General features: G+C 41.8%; 1 protein-coding gene across 1 annotated transcript in view; it reads left to right on the top strand.

Moving 5' to 3' along the window:
- CRYBG1 (crystallin beta-gamma domain containing 1) overlaps positions 1 to 16,400 on the top strand; it is a 184,666-nt gene that overhangs the window by 69,004 nt on the left and 99,262 nt on the right. Inside the window, exon 2 of the mRNA XM_037158995.2 lies at positions 9,039 to 9,177. Within this exon, the coding sequence (XP_037014890.2) occupies positions 9,039 to 9,177 (139 nt within the window). The remainder of the gene's footprint in view (positions 1 to 9,038; positions 9,178 to 16,400) is intronic.

Below are 16,400 nucleotides of genomic sequence, written 5' to 3'. Positions count from 1 at the left end.
GGGCCCATTCTTGAGTCCCACACCTTGGCCCCCAGTTCCCCTGGGGTTTGGGGCAATGAATCCCCGAGTCTTGCTGTTCCCCAGTTCTCTTGGCTCTTGCCCAGATTGAGATCCTTCCTCCCGCTAGGACCAGTGCTAACAAAGCCACACCTTGTTCTGGGTGGGCTTCATGGTTTTTTAGTCATCTGCTGTGAATAACAACTAAAACCTACACATTATTCTTCCCAGGAGAGCTTGGTTAAATTTCACAGAATCTGTGGCACTCGAAGCTGCTATTTCACATAGTGGAATCATGGTGACAAAGGCCCAGCCTTTCGCTTTTCGGGGGGCAGACCACTGGATGTGTCTGCCCCGCACAGCACAATGGGGAAACGGCCTCCAGCCTGAGCCGCTATTTGAAGCATCCAGGTTAGACACACACTGCACTGCGGTTTGACGGACACAGTATTTTTGGATCATTTCTCGTTGGGTTTCTATTCCATTTCAGAAATTGTAACTGGAAAATTGTTTTTATGGAAACAATGAGACGTAGAAGAATTTTTTTTACCGTTTGTTAGTGGCATCTGCCAGTCTACTAGACAGTGCATGACAGTAAATACCTTCCTTGCTTTAAAAAAAAAAATCAAGAGGCCGGGGAAGATGGAGGCAGTCGGGAGTGGAGGCCAGTGGCACCAGAGTGTTATATATATATATTTTTTTATGAAAACACTACTACTAAAAAGGATTGATGTCCTTATACAACCACTAGATGGCAGATTTTCTGCATTAAAAACTTAGATACCGCTTGCAGCGGCTAAATACTTGTATTAATGATGTAGTATTCCTTACACAGGTAAAATTATGAAGATGTTTTGAATTTTTAAAACTTGATTGTGCATAATTTTATGTATTTCTCCACCTAACTGGGCATTTTCTAATTATGAAACTCATCTGCAGAGAATTTGAAATTAGTCTCTGAACTGGGAATGAGGTGGGTTTTTTACAGCCTACTCTGCCCTTACTTAGCCCTGTGACTTTGAACACTGAATGTCCTGGGCCTCAGTGAGCTCACCTGTAAAATGCCATGCTGGGTCACTAGATCATCTCTAGGGTGTCTTCCAACTCAGACATTCTCTTTTCGATATCACTTTATAGTTGAGCCTGGTAAATTCCTGAGTCAAACACAGGATATCTAACAAGTTACTATCTAGGAAATGTCAGCTGGCATCTGTATACATCATTAAAACAGCTGGTACTTATTGAGCACTTACTATGTGCCAGTTCTAGGTTAAGCATTTTAAGAGTATTACCTGACTTCATTCTCATAGCAATCTGATATAATCTCCATTTTGCAGAAAAAGGAAACTGAGGCTTAGAGAAGTTAAGTAATTAGCCCAAGATTGCATAGCTGATAGCCAGGTTGGTATGACTCTGAAATACATAGGTATACGATTGCCATAGTTCATCTCTTATTCAGCTGAGAAAATATAAACTTGTTTTTTTAAATATATTTTATTAATTATGTGAGAAAATATAAATTTGAATGTAATATTACTTCTGGAAAAAATACCATTCTATAAATCGGAAACCCTTGTTTTTTCAAGGGAAATAGATTTGTGGGTTTTTTCCTGCCCCTGGAGACAGGACAGATTTACATGGCTGTGTTGTCACACTGTGATTGGATGCCTCTGTGAGCCAGGCTTCCCATTCCACACACATGGGTAACCAGCAGGCCCTCAGCTCAGTCAGTCTCTTGGTTTCTCAGAGCCCAAGCCTCTGCAGATCTGCACCAGGTCATCACTAGGGTCCTTTAGAGGCCTGGATTTATTTAATGGTGTATGTCTGTAATTTTATGCAGGGTCCAATGTTAGCAGCATAGAAGTTGCTTAATAATTGCTGGCTCTCTACTGTATAGTAGTTGCAACAAAGAAATTCTGCTCACACTATCAATGCTGTTTGTTAGTGAATTAGGTTTTCTCCCTTCTTTGTGGCCAGGAAACTTATGGAGTCTTACAGCCACTGCCTTAATTCAGAAGAGTGGCTTTAGTATTCAATCCTTTCAGCTCTCTTGAGGAAATAATTCAGTGCAGATGAAGGTGCCTTGTGGCAAATTTCAAATCACAGCTCCAACTATTTGACCACGCTATTGTCCTTTGAGTGGACAATAGGTGGCAGTGCAGCCTCAATTTACATCTGATAGGTAGCCCTGAACCTTTCCTTGGCTATCTCACTTCATTTGTTTACTGTACATTAGTTCCGAAGCAAGACCCATTAGATAGGAACATTCATTTCGCTTGCTTTATCTTGAGCCCAAGACACAACAGTGAGGGCAGAACCACGGGATGGAGTAGACCAAAATAGGAAACCCCAGCGGGTGGGTAGGAAGCAAAGGAGACTGAAGTTTCAAGGGCCACTCCCAAGGCCCAGAGAGGCCTTTGTGCTGCTGTAAACACTGAAAAAGCAAGGTATTTAGTTTTCTTTTTCTTAGAGAGGGCCACCCAAATTATGTAAGCTTCAGCCTCACAAAGCTTGGATTTGTTTGGAAATGGCTCTTTTTAACTTAGGAAAAAGCAAACAATCTTGCCATTATTAATTTTCTACCAACTTCAAGGGCAATCTGGTTTTTAAAAGCAAACCAAATAAAAAAGAAACATAGACCATAACGGAACGAGCTGGCCAATATTCCACTTACTCAGGAGTCTGAGTCAAATAAAGTCTGGAACACTGAAGTCCTTCACTTCTGGCAATGTGCTCTCTGTGCTCAAAGGGAAAAAAAGTACAGATGGTAATTAGCAAATTAATAAATTACCCTCTACGGAAACTCCAGACTGGTAGGCAGTGTTTGGGGCACTTTATTTCATTCTGTCTTATTTTTTGTTAGTCCAAGAGGTGATGCCCTTGATAGAAGACCTGTAGTAACTATTCACAAAGGAAACTGTCCTTCCATTTTCAAATCTTAAATGTCTCACCAGGTAGCCAAGTTAGGCTTGTTAGGGACTACCTATCACCTCCCACTCATCGGGAGCTAAACTAACATTTGCTCTTTGGAATAGACAGAGTGAACCTTTCAGTTGTCCTTTCCTGTCAGTGAACACTTATAAAGGTTGGTCTGCAGGCTGGGGAGACTGATCCACGGATGCTCCACATGGAACTATTATATAGAATTAAGATGCCGCTGCCCCCTGGATGAGCCTTTATGGCTAAGAGGCCTAATGTCCTCAGGGTAGGCAGTGGGTTGCCCTCTGACGTTTAGCCCTCTGCTGCGTCCTCTGACGTTTAGCACGTAGTAGGAGAGCTAAACATGCTCTCTGAAGAAATGAAGGCTGGAAGTTATTTAAAAGGTTAATGTAGGGCCTAGAGACCCTCCGGCAGATTCCAGGTCTGTTATTTCTGTGTACCATTTTGGGAAGGGTGTGCTTCAGGAGACAAATCCGTGCGATACGTTTGCTGTGAGCAGTTCTGCATCTGACACGAGAGAGGAACTAGACAATGGCCCTTGGCTGGCCTGACCATCTCTCTGGGCTCGGGTGGGAAACTTTCCTGAAGTCAGGATCTGTTTGTAAAGCCCCCTTAGCCCCCTCTCGGCCTTTCTTTACCTTCCAACCGAATCCTGGAACAGACTTTGACATAATGGCACCTGTGACCAGGTGCCCAGCTGCATGGCCTGGATGTGGGTCAGGAGGAAAGGGAAGTCAGCAGACACCTCCTGCTCCTCCTCCACTCAGAGGGAGGTCAGAGGTTCTTGGCTGTACCACAGCTCAGCATTTCCTGTTGCAGAATTATGGGTGAAGCAAGGACCTTCCCTGGACAAGTCTTCCCCCTTTTCTGGTGGTTGAGAAAAAACCTACCTTTCATCACGACCCCAAGCACATAAAACTGACCCTTGGATAGCATGCTGCCTTGTTAGTTTATCCCCCAAATCAGGAGGGCAAGCAGGCTCCCTGGGGCTATGCTATGAGGCTAAATATGCTATGAGGTCCAACATGCTATGAGGCTAAAATCATGAACGTTTCTCCTTCAGTAACTCAAATCCAATCATATATATCTGCTCAACCTCTAACAGTCTAGTAAGTGTGGCAGACATGCTTCATGATGAAGTTAGGGAGGTGATGTAACGCACACAAGCATTCACTTCCACTCCCTCCCCTGCAACTTTTTTCCCAATTGGCCCCAGTTTGTTCAGGTGCCCACTCTGCACAGTGATGTCTTTCAGGCCCCAGCCTTGAGGAGGTCAGTGCAGTGGTTGGTTTGGTATAGGGATGAAGTGTGCCGAGAAGTCAGTGAGGTGGCTTCTGGGGAGAACTTCTCACCACTAAGCCAGGTGCACAGGAAGAGATCATCTCGTCATCTTCCGGAACTATGGATCCATAGGTGATGACCAGAGCCGCCACAGCCACTGATTCAGCAGCAGCTGAACAAATGGATTAAATTGACTTTATTCACCCCTCCTATTTTATATGCAGTCATGAAGCTCATTTTTTATGAAGCTTTTATAAGTTGGCCTTTGTTACTTGCAGGCAGAAGGATCCTATACTATAGGCAGGGATTGGATCACAAGCAAAATGTATAGAAAGCACACCTTTGCCAGCTCTTAATCACACAGCATGTATGTAAGTATCCAGCAGGAAGATTGAAATCCATGTGGGTGCCCACCGGCAACAGCACGCAGGGCTGTGTTTATCTCTGCACTCCCTCAGTTCATTCAATGGGCACATGTATTTTTCCCTAGAGAGAAAAGATATTAAAAGTGGCAGACTTCATATGCACTTCTGGTTTACTTCTACAATTTGTAAGACCTCAGTGGTTGGAATCAGTTTTCAAGTCTTACTGGTCTTTTCTCTTGCTTGCTGCTCTTGGCTTATTCGTGAGCAGAGAACTGGTGAGCCCTGTGGTGCGGGGTCAGTGGAACAATTACTATGTAAAAAATAGGTTTCAATGCATCCATGTTAAGACTGTGACACCTTCTCTACTCTAAGATGCTTTCCAGTGGTTATCTAAACTTTTCTGAGGGTGCTTTTCTCTTCCTTCATACATACTGACTCAAACTGGCTTACATGTGGCATACAATGCTGCAGAAGGAAGCTGTACAGAGTGGTTAGCCACACAGAATGAAATTGTGATGTGGCAAAGAAGTTATTTTTCATTTCAGTTCCCTTTGATACTGATGGAATTACCTTCACTCTATACAAATATTACTTTTATGGTAATTGGAGAAAAACAAAAAGAAATTTTTGCTGCTAATATATTTCCACATTTTCTAGAATATGGAGAATGTTTTCCAAAACAAAGATGTTAGCAATCGAGTTCTCCAAATTATGCCATACATAACTCTCTAGCTGACGTTACCCTATTGATTCATGTAAAGCAGCAGCTCACCGCTGCTCTAGAGTGTTAGTATTTTACCCTAGTTATCTTTTTATCATTGGCATATTATAGAAATTCCATAAGATCTTCTATTTCTTCTGTGAAGTATGAAAGCCTTGGTTGTTTTAGTTCTTTTTCCACTTCATTAGCATTCTTCATTCAAAGCCCATATCTTGCTCCAGTATTTTTATCCCCAGCCTTAATAATATACTTAAGAAGGTATACCAAACCCTGTATTAGTTAGGACGCTCAATTGCAGATAATAGAGAACATCCAACTCAAAATTACCTTAACAAATAGGGCATTTATTATGTAACATAACAAGACCTTCAGAGCTAGGGCAGGCCTAGGACTGATTAATTCAGCTGCTCGGCAATATATTTAAAGACTCAAGTTGCTCTCATATTTCTGCCCTGCTCCATCTGTTCTCCTTAAGGTAATACCAATCATGGTCCCCAGGCAGCTGTCACCTTCATCACACGCTGGCATGACCCTGCGAACAGCGAAGAAGTGCTTCTTTCTGTAGTCCTTCCTAGAGAAAGGCTTTCCACTGGTTCCTTCAGCAGACTTCCCCACATCCCATTGGCTGAATCGCACCAGATAACAGGGTGAAGGACAAACACTTTAGAGGGGCAGGGAGACCTAAATCAACTGGGGGTGGGTCTGAATCAATTGCTGGCAAGGGTAGGGGGCACCTGGATTAGATCGATCACAACTGACTCCCGCGCCAGAAGCTTCTTCCTCTGAGGCACACGGAGGATGGATAGCTGAACAAAATCAGGGTTATCAGCAAAGAAAATGTGGGGGGTGGGGAATGGAGGCAAGGCGGGGGGTTTGGAAAAAGGACATGGGTTGGGTAAGCAACCATCAAAGTACTAGAACTCTGTGACTTGACTGGTTTTCATTTTTTGGCAAGTCTGGTAAATATTATAATTCTGGGAAAAGTTCCCTTTTCATAGCATTGCCTAGATTCCTCCCTGACTGAGATTTAGTTTTTACTTTATTCTCAATTTTCGAGAAACTTAACGATTTTTTTCATAAGATCAGTGACAGAACAACCAAGACATCATAAAATGAAATTGGACTGCTTGCATGCCAAAATGTATCTAGCTGTTTACCTACCTATCCCTAATTTGTTCTCTGCATAGGGTTTAAAAGAATTTTATTTAAAAAAATCAAATGTAGACTTCTGGCTAAGATGGAGGCGTAGGTAGATACACTGTGCCTCCTTGCACAACCAAAATTAAGGACAATAAAATTTAGGAACAAAAAACAACAGAATTGACAGAAAATTGAAGTGTATGAAAGTCTGACAACCACTTATCCAGACCTGTAAGAGGGGCGGAGTCAGCGGCCAGTGGAGAAGGGTCGAGGCAGGAAAACCGTGGCTGGCAGACCCACGCACACAGGTGGCAGCTGGCAGATCCCAGGCGTGGGGTGGCAACGAGCAGACCCAGTGAGGCACACAAGGTGGCTGGCTGACCACGGTCACACATTCATGTGCAGATAAACTAGGCGAAAACAGGCAACAAGACAGACTGCAAAACCCAGGGCCCCGGCACTAGGAAATAAAGCCTAAAAGCACTGATTAGAAAAACTTGCGGGGGTCGAGGTGCCAGGAGAGACTCCCACCCTCACAGCAGAGTTCATTGGAGAGACCCACAGGGTCCTAGAATGTACACAAGCCCACCCACCTGGGAATCAGCACCAGAAGGGCCCAATTTGCTTGCGGAAAGTGGCAGAAGGGACTGAAATCTGAGAGAGAGCAGAGCAAGCACCATTGTTTTCTCTCTGACCCCGTCCCCACATATAGTGTCACAACCCAGCAACTGGGGTGCCCTGCCTAGGCGAATACCTAAGGCTCTACCTCTCATAGATAATGGGTGCGACCAGACCAAAAAAAAAAGGCTCAAATGGAAGAACAGATCAAAGCCCCAAAGCCAATACTTTTAAGTGACCAAGAGATAGTCAACCTAACAGATGCACAGTTCAAAGCACTGGTGATCAGGATGCTCACAGAACTGGTTGATTTTGTCCACAAATAAGATGAAAAAATGAAGGCTACACTAAATGAAATAAAGGAAAATACACAGGGAACCAACAGCGATGGGAAGAAAACTGGGACTCAAATCAATGGAGTGGGCAAGAAGGAAGAAAGAAACCATCAAACAGAAAAGAATGAAGAAACAAGAGTTCAAAAAAATGAGGATAGGCTTAGGAACCTCCAGGACATCTTTAAACACTACAACATCTGAATTATAGGGGTACCAGAAGGGGAAGAGGGAAAGAAACATGTGGAAAACTTATCTGAACAAATAATAAAGAAGAACTTCCCCAATCTGGCAAAGGAAATTGACTTCCAGGATATCCAGGAAGCTCAGAGAGTCCCAAAGAAGGTGGACCCAAGAAGGAACACACCAAGGCACATCATAATTACATTAGCCAAGATTAAAATGAAGGAGAGAATCCTAGAAGCAGCAAGAGATAAGGGGACAGTCATCTACAAAGGGATTCAGATGTCAGCTGATTTCTCAAAAGGGACCTTACAGGCAAGAAGGGGCTGGAAAGAAGTATTCTAAGTCATGAAAGGCAAGGACCTACATCCAAGATTGCTCTATCCAGCAAAGCTTTCATTTAGAATGGAAGGGCAGATAAAGTGCTTCTCAGATAAGATCAGATTCAAGAAGTTCATCATCACCAAGCCCTTAGTATATGAAATGTTAAAGGGACTCATCTAAGAAAAAGAAGGTAAAAAAATATGTATAGTAAAATGATGTCAAACTCACAATTATTAACAACCACACCTAAAACAAAAGCAAAATAAGCAAACAACTAGAACAGGAACAGAATCACAGAAATGAAGATCACATGGAGGGTTAGCAACAGGGGGGTGGGAGGAGGAGAGAGGGGGGAAAAGGTACAGAGAATAAGTATCAAAGACGGTGGGGAGAAAATAGGGGGAGGGCAAGAGTAGTGTGGGAAATGTAGAAGCTAAAGAACTTATGCCACATGGACATGAACTAAAAGGGGGGAATGTGGGTGGGAAAGGATGTGCAGGGCAGAGGGGAATGAAGAGGGGAAATGGGACAACTGTAATAGCATAATCAATAAAATATATTTTAAAAATCAAATTTAAAAAATTTTGTTAGCCACATGGAGAAGTTATCAAAATTTATTTATAAATGTGTTATGAGAGTACCAAATTATCTATAATTCTTCATAGGTTTTGAAGAATGATTTGTTATTTTAGTTGATTATAAATACAGTTGACCCTTGACCAACACAAGGGTTATACAGTCAAAATTTCATATAACTTTTGACCTTCCAAAACTTAACTATAGTTGCCCCTGGGTATTCATGCAGGATTGGTTCCGGGACCCGCCTTTAGATACCAAAATCCATAGACAATCAAGTCCCTTATATAAAATAGCATAAAACAATGTACGCAATTAGTTCTCTACATCCACAGACTCCCAGCTGCTGACTGAAATTATTGTTTTTGATTGGTGGTTGGTTGAATCCATGGATGCAAAACCAGTGGGTACAGAAGGATGGGTGTATTGAAAAAAACTGCATATAAATTCAACTGTATTGTTCAAGGGTCAGCTATACACATGAAGAAATATGCCTTTGGGTTTCATGACTTTCCAGCATTCTTGACACGTTGTCGACATAACTGTTTCCACTCTTTCCAGAGCTTTGGATGCGGCGGATGGAGGACAGGTGGCTCAAGAGCACCAGGAGTCTACACTGCACAGCGGGGAATCCCAGTTCTCTCATTCCGCCGATGAGATGCCTGTCCCCTTACCTACAGAGTCTGGATTGTTTAAAAAGGTAATGGCTATTTCTAATATTTGGCTGCTGGGAATAAACACTTTAATGAGTTAAAACACTGTAAAGCAACTCCTCTGATCGAAAAACACAAAAAGAACGGTAAAATAGTAGATAGTAAAAAGCATATCATATATCAAAGCACTGTGATAAGAGATAAGGAGTCTCAGGGGATAGGTGTGCACCTTTGCTCTTTGCTGGCCCTGGGTGTTCTTCCCCATTGTCACAGCTGCCTCTTTCCTTTCCACACAGGCTGTGCTTTAATTTGAAGCTATACAAAGTAAGATGTCACCAATAGTTGGAATTAGTGGTTCTTTCCCATGAAAAGCATTTTTTAAAATTTTTCATTATTTTTTTAAAATCCTCACTTGAGCATGTGTTTTTGTTGATTTTTTAGAGAGGGGGAGAAAGGGAGAGAGAGAGAGAGAGAAACATTGATCAGTTGCTTCCTGTGTGCGTGCCAACCAGGGACTGAACCTGCAACCTTTTTTTGGTGCACAAGATGATGTTCCAACCAACTGAGCCACCCGGCCAGAGCTGAAAATTTTTACTACTTCCTGCTGCCAGGCATTTAGAGTTGTTATTATATCAGTAGTTACTTCTTAGTATCTAGATGTTTGCACAGAGAGTTCTTATTAATTATATTGCTTTAAAAGAATTCTCCCCAAGCTGATGGAAATTAGTTAAGAAAGAAGGACATGATGAGATTATTAGCTCATGTCCTACATTTTATTAGAACATGATCAAAGTGGGTAGAGAAGTTCAACAGAGAATGCTTCCTAACTCAAAATAGTCTGACGTCAATCAGACTACCTGAAATATAAAATTAAAGTTTATAAAATGTCAGAATAAAAATTCAAGTTTATATTAAAAACAATTAAATAACCTGACTTACTGTAATGTATACTTACTTTCAAATTGGTTTTGCATTTTGTCCTTTTTTCTTTCTAAGAAACAGTTTATAAGTGGAAACAAACCTGGGAAATCTAGTCACTGACCCTTGCTAGTTTCAAGCCATTTTCCATGTTTGTCCTTTAATAACTTAACATAAAAATAATTCTGCAAGTAACATGCCATTAAGTATCCTATAATGTTTACTGAAGTCCAGATAACAATTGATGGCAGTATTTAGAGTTGGGCCAAAGTAAATTCCTCGGAGGAGTGGAGGTAAGCGTCTACCCACGCCCCCCCCCCTTAGTTTGCGGTCCAACAACAGCTGTGTCCTCTTCTCGCTGCTGACATCCTATCTGGACACATTCTCTCCACCCTGGCTCACTCTCCCAGGAGGCAGTCAAGGAGCCCTGGCCACTGAGTGCCCCACAGGAGAGGCCCCATGGCCAAGCCAGAGAGTCAGTCCTGCGAGGACTGGCAGGGGGAAGGAGGCCGGCTGGTACCCAGGGGGAAAAGCACAGGCTTGGAGCCAGAAACCAATAAACTGGGAACCCAGTGTAGGATGCAGCCAGAGCAGGCAAAAGTAGGGCAGGAACTTGAAGGGAGCAAGCAGAGGCAGAATGTCATTCTGGCTACAGTGTCTCCAGGTGTCACCTGACAAGAGGTCAGCCAAGCACAGCTGTCCTTTCTACCTGTACTTCCCCTCCCCCTCAGAGATGGTCAGATACCACAACAGGAAGGACTGGCTCCAGGGTCCACTCTGGGTCTGCCTGTTGCCTCAGCCTCGCTCTTCCTCTCTCTGCTCCCTTTCTCCCCTCCAGCACCCCTCTTTCACACTCCTGCTCGCTGGTCTCTGGCTCTAGATCTTTCTCATCTGAATATTTTGTTGGGACTGAGAGAAAGGACAGGGCAGTGGAACAGACCTTCTCTTCCCTATTGATGTGTTCCCATCTTTATGTCTGTTGAAATCCTGGCTAAGAGGATAAGTGGACCATTCTCAGAAATGCAAGACTCCCCCACACCACCAGGCTGGCGGGTGTTACTGGGAAACAAAAGTTAACTCCACTTAGATTCTGGGTAGTTTGTACCTGCTGTGAGTGCTAGGGTACTGCCCATATCTTCAAAAGTACCCTTCTCCTGTCCACTCTCCTCTCCGCCATGAGCCCCGTCATTTCCTGTGAGGTTTAGCAGATTTACTAGGTAGTTAGAACAGGAACACCCCTTGCGTCTTTCCCCTGTAGAAGGCCATAAATTCTTCGTCAGGTTCCTGGGTTCATCTAGCCCCCGAAGTTATATCTGTTTTTTTCAGATGAATGTTCAAAATTTTGATTTGCATTAAAGTTGAGCAATTTGCCGTTCCCTGGAAAACCAGAATTTATTCACTCTATATTTGTTCTGTACATTCTGTGTTAGTATATTTGTTTATTTAACATGCTATTAAAATTCCTCAGACATTCCTTGAAGCTGACTGCACTATGTTGAATCCTTCAATTAAAATAACACACTTACCATACCTGCTTGGATAAACAAAAAAGTGAACTTATAATGACAAAGATAGTATTGCCTCTCAAATGCATATATGCATCACACAGGAAAAAAGTGTAACTAGAAATCAAAATGATATAACTAGACTTTAAATCTTAGATGCAAAAAGATCACCAGGGATTTCATATTTGTTTATACAAAACAATTTGTCCTTTAAATGGCTACATAAAGTGTTTAGTCAGTTTTAGAGTAGAAGATATGCTTTTGTAAAATATTTGTATTTCTAACAAACCATTTTTCCACACAATAGGAGAGCATAAGAAAGTGATATCATTAAAAGAAACAGATATGTATATCATATGTGACAAAGACGTTGAATAATTATTTCTTTACATATGAGTGGATTAACATGGTAGATTGTATGTATTTTGCTATATTTATTCTCATACATGTACTTATTTTCTATTTTTGGCTTAAGTTATTTTGTAAGTAAAAATGTCTTAATTCCAGTACATGGAAGTATTTCTAGGACATGAAATAATAAACAATACTTTATTAATTAAAGTATTTCTTTCAAAAATAGAGCAAGAATAGGGAACAATGTATTGTTAATTAAAATTAGCGTGTTCAAAAAGGCAGTCACCTTTATGAGTATTTCAATGATTTCTAGTATAAAAATTCCCCTTCAGGTCTAAAAATTTATTCTGATCTAGAAAATTTTATGTGAAAGTGATTAGAAGCGAAATTGTCATATTTTAATCATTCTGGAAACAAGCTCAAGAAGTTAAAATAGAATAAGCAGTACAGCAATTATTTTATTAATTCAAGCAAAACACAGTTTTGTTTAAACCATTTGGATTCTTTCATTCCTGATGACCCGGATGAAGTCTCTGTTCCCTGTTGCCTACAAGTGTGTGTGAGTGTTCACATGTATAAGTGTGTGTGTGTGTGAGTGTACTTTCTAAAAGGAAAAATAAGCCTCTCCACCACCACAAAAAAATGCCTCAGAAAACAAATGTAACTGTAATCTATAGAGGAGAAGAAATCTGGCCAAGTCAGTGTTGCTCCCTGTGAAGTCAGTGGTACAGATTTTGATTCTTGTTCAAGCTTTTCTGCCCCGTCATTCAGGAGACACCTGCGACTCTCTAGTTTCACTCCTGAGACTGAAGGACTCCCAAGCCACCCAACACAGACAGGTGTCCACTGTAGTGTCAACCATCCCAGAGCTGTTTCTACCACCATCACTTCTGACAGCTTTTGTGTCACCCAGTTAATCTTGTAATTGTCAAGGGGAGCGTTTCCTAGTTTCCTGTATGGTTATTCTAGCTTAGTCAACGAGAATAACAATTCCACCTGACAAGCATTTGTTGAGGTAGCAGAGAAGAAGAAACATTTCCTAGCACTTTACTTTCCCAGGTTTCCCAGGTGGTTGGCCACTGGAGAGGCGATGTGGTATACTTCCCTTCCCACTTCTGTTATCTGCCCTGTTTCTCTCTCTGTAGCTCTCACTCCACACGGGCTCACTGATATTTCTCTGAATGCTCATTTCTCAGCCTTGCCCCATTTCCCAGGTCAGACCAAGTTCGCAACACGAAGTGCTTAAGAGGCCTCAGACTCGTTCACACCTCACCCCAGCCCTGTCTCGGCCATGGGGCACAGTGTTGTGTCTTGTCCACAGCTGGGCTGGGGAGGACACGGGATGTGAGCACTGATCACTGAGCTGCATATTTTGTCTCAAGCCACCCAGGCTGCTATTCTCACCAAGGATAGTTGTAACAGCATCATGCAAGAGGTAGGACCTTCCAAATCCTGAAGTCTAACCCCCAACCCTAGCCCTGAGACTGAGGCATCATTTGATACTAGTAAGTCCAACCAGCTAAGGCTGGACCATCCCCATAGTGAATTCCTTAATGGACTTACTAGTATGTGTCATCCATTCATTCCAACTTCCTACTGTTACTTTATCTTAAATTACTGGCACGGTGATTAGAGACTGCTGAGGTCTTAGACTTATCTTTTTGCAAATCTCTGCTATGATCATTAGTCCAATCCTGCCATCATTTCACACAATGCTACACACACTCCCCACCGTCCCCCACCCTACCATCCCTCCTGACCAGGACCTGTCCTCTCCTCTTTGGTAGGTCTACCATCAAGCTGCAATTTCTCAGCCCTTTTCAGACCGTCTGCATGGCAGAACTCTCTCTGTGTTCTATCAGTACCGACCTAAAAGACTACAGTGTTAGGGGGGAAAAGATCAGGATAGATAGCAGTAGGTATAGCACAGGTACATTTTGAGTAAAAGTAGAGTATTAGATTATGTATATATTCTAATATATATGTACGTGTGTGTATGTACATCTTTGTATGTAAATGCATTAAGAAACTGTAGAAGAATACATGGAGAACCAACAATTCATTATCAGTGATGGGCAGAGGGAAATGAACATATAGGGGACTGAGGTATCGTCATCACCAGATGTAGCAAGAAATCAACGAGTGACTTATTTTTCTTTCCACCCTAAGCACATGTGTTGTCTTTCTTTGAGGTAGTGACTGTGAGTGCTGTTTATTTATGTATGTATAAATAAACAAATAAATAAATATCAGCCAGTTAATTTTCTGTATTAACCCAAACTAGAAGGCTTTGTCTCTAGTTGGGTTTTAAGAGTTTTTTAAAAGAGTATAGTAATACATTGATTAATTTTTCTTCCAAATGTCAATTGCTTGCTGCAAAAACTTTCAACAGTACTGAAACATACAAAATAAACACAAATTTTCTCATCACCCTTTAAGGTAACTAGTTTGGTATCTGTTCTTTCAGACTTTTTCCCTATGCGTCTATATAGACAAGTCCATTTATGCTACCAAAATGACCATACACTGCATGTAATTCTCTCTTGTTGTTTTTTTTTTTACTAATCTTTATGAACATTTAAGTTGTTTCCACTTTCTTTTATAAACAGTGCTCTCTTTGTGGGTGGTTTGTTTTGGTCAGTATTTCTGTGTGATAATTTCCCTAGAAATTGAATTAACTGAATCAAAGCACATTTACTTCTCAGTGCTATAGATACTACCACAAAAAACTTTTTAATCAGCCTAAGCTCCCAAACACATTGAATAAATGTGCCTATTTTTCTACTACTTCATGCATATTATATGTAATCAATATTTTTCATTTTGCCAATATTTTTGTATGTCACTTGTTAAATTTGAAGTTCTTTAAATAAGAGTGAGGTTGAACTCTTTATTTATGTTTATTGGCCATTTGTATTTCTTCAGTGAATTATCTTTTCACAAGTTTTGCTCATTTTTTGTTGGGTTGTTTATCTAGTTGAAGATACTATGATAAAGTGAGAACCATTGGTATTCAGAATTGATATAATGTATTTTTCTATGGGACTTTGAATCTTTGTATTCGTTTTCTTTTTGAATGACTTAGTGTTCTTGGTATTCAAGCAGGGGTAAATTTGTTGTGTGGTTGTGGGCGGAGTGGACTGTTAAGTAGTAGAAAACCGAAATGCTACCCTGCCCACACTGGGGAGGAGCAGCAGAGGAGGTGGGTGTGGAGCAGGAGAGGGACCTCGGGCATCGTCGGTTTGGCCGCTCATAAGATGGGATTAAAGGAAGGACTCAGAAGAGTAACCGGCATGCCCTTGTCTCACTCACCCCACTTCTGTTCCTGCATGTATTTCAATCTCTTTGTTCAAATAAATTTCTTGCACTTACTATTAAAAATATTTACAACAGTCTTAGACTCAAAGCATCTGGGACTGAAAACATTTCAATGAAGCCCTGTGGGAGTCTGTTTCCTGCTCTAGTCAAGAGAGATCCATTTCTTTCAGGAGTATTCAAACAGTGACCATTCCGCCCAGCATGCCTGTCTTGCTGGCAGGGATCACTTGTGGCAGCAAAGCTCAGAGCATCTACAAAGCTCTATAGAAGTACTAATTACTGTTATTGTTTTCAGGCATCCTTATATTCCAAGCTGAATTCCTACCAGCTAATGCGGTACAAGGGGAAATTAAAGCTCTTGTGGCTTCATCCCCATAATAAAGAGGAGTCTCTGGCCAGTGATGCTCATTTGTTTTCCCGAGGACCTTAGAGAGGATCACATTGTCACGTCAGCTAGAGAGATGAAAAGTTAGGGGCTCGTCTTCCTTTGAATTGATGAAGGATTTGTGAAAATTATAATAGAATATTGGCTTTGGTGAAATCCCTCTTTGGGGATCCCTTTTTCTGCCAAGGACGAAGGCCCCTGGCCGCGGTCTGACAACATCTGAGCCCGTCGGAACCCTATCTGGCTGCGCATGTAGCTCTGGACATTCCATTTCTTCTGCAGTATTGGTTGTTCTCTCTTGAGGAAAATCGGAAGACTTGTCCGACTCGGAACCTCGATGGGGGGTCAGACCTGCTGCAGGTGTGGCTGTGGCAGGTGTCACGGCTGTGCCAACAACCGCAGCAGGACTGTTGACCCTCGGAATAGATGTCCTGACTCCCGGAACAGAAATGAAAACTCCAGAAACCGGTTCCGTGATCGGGATTTTGAGGTAAATCCTTGCTGAGGGAATCCTTCTGAGTCATTGATTTGTCCGATGTCTCTTTAAGAATGTTTGAGAATGAGGCACATTGCTGTGAATCATTTTCTAGTGCTGTTATGCAGGGATAATGCCATTGTAGTCTCACATTTGAAAGTGTTCTGGGCACTATTTATGAATATATTCACTTACCTTTTTTCCGAGTGTTAAACAGGGTTTTGTTTTTTTCTTCTATTTTTTGTTTATTTGTTTTTGGGTGTGGTTAGAGCTTAACTAACAAAGTGAGTGACAGGGACGTTAGCTCCTTCTAGG

The sequence above is a fragment of the Artibeus jamaicensis genome, unplaced genomic scaffold (genome assembly GCF_021234435.1).
Source record: "Artibeus jamaicensis isolate MK-2021 breed Jamaican fruit bat unplaced genomic scaffold, CSHL_Jam_final contig_387, whole genome shotgun sequence".
Taxonomy (NCBI): domain Eukaryota; kingdom Metazoa; phylum Chordata; class Mammalia; order Chiroptera; family Phyllostomidae; genus Artibeus; species Artibeus jamaicensis.
This window is presented reverse-complemented; position numbering and strand designations above follow the sequence as displayed.